Source organism: Sinocyclocheilus grahami, unplaced genomic scaffold, assembly GCF_001515645.1.
Source record: "Sinocyclocheilus grahami isolate Dianchi unplaced genomic scaffold, SAMN03320097.WGS_v1.1 scaffold6512.1, whole genome shotgun sequence".
NCBI classification, from domain to species: domain Eukaryota; kingdom Metazoa; phylum Chordata; class Actinopteri; order Cypriniformes; family Cyprinidae; genus Sinocyclocheilus; species Sinocyclocheilus grahami.
The window spans coordinates 1859-2854 of NW_015510898.1; the positions used below are offsets into that span (position 1 = coordinate 1859).

At 37.4% G+C, this 996-nt stretch overlaps 1 protein-coding gene across 1 annotated transcript; it reads left to right on the forward strand.

The window, feature by feature from the left end:
- Positions 1 to 50: 50 nt before the first annotated feature.
- LOC107577594 (desmoglein-2-like) lies at positions 51 to 595 on the forward strand (the record flags this gene model as incomplete). Its single annotated transcript, XM_016263651.1, has 2 exons — positions 51 to 373; positions 453 to 595. Coding segments are annotated over exons 1-2 (466 nt in total), but the record flags the coding sequence as incomplete, so codon positions are not given.
- Positions 596 to 996: the final 401 nt, after the last annotated feature.

The window sequence follows — 996 nt, forward strand, 5'->3', positions numbered from 1 at the left end:
GTGTGTGTGTGTGTGTGTGTGTGTGTGTGTGTGTGTGTTTGATACTTCAAATGTTCAGCAGGAAGTCTCCTGCATTCCTGCGTTTCACACTTTGTTTATCTTTAAAGGAGCTGGACTATGAAGAGCTGAAGGAAATCAGCATGCAGGTGTCTGTCGCTAACAAGGCAGAGTATCACCCTTCAGTAGTCGTAACAGAGAGCAAGACGTACACCGTCCACGTCAGTGTGATCAACCAGCCTGAGGGCCCTCGCTTCAAACCCGCCGTCAAAGTCATCACCATCTCTGAAGAAAGCTCCAGCACTACTTTAAATAAAGTTATAACAAATTACGCAGCAATAGACAGCGACACGCTATTAACTGCTCATAACGTCAGGTGAGACTACAGAAACGGTTCAAACATTACACAAGAATGTGTTTTTGATCAGATCTTGTAATAAAATAATTTATTTTAGGTATGCAAAAGGACAAGACGTTGACAACTGGCTGATTATAGACGAGAGGACGGCTGATATAAAATTCAATAAAATACCAGATTATGAGTCCAAGTTTCTGGTCAATGGCACATATTACGCTCAGATAATCTGCATCACTAATGGTAAGTGACCCTACATTTTATGATATGCAGTGCTGTAGTAACTGAGTACATGTAATCTGGATTACATAATCAGTTTCCGAAAATTAAGTAGATTACATTACATTTTAAAATGCTCATAGATTACAGTTACTTTTTTATGGATTACATATTATTCACACAATGGCTGTAAATTATTCATAATTTATTGTTTCCCCCCAGTTCTCTTTTCTTTTAAATTTTCCTTTCTGAATGAATCTATCTCTTATATACACGGGACTAATATTTATGCGAGTTACTAAACACTGCCAATGCATAGCTGTGAAATACATTGTCTTCATCATATCTTCACTAATTAGTAATATCGGAAGTCTGGACAAAAATATTTAAAACCTGGAAGACTTTGGGCATGTACTGTCATGTTT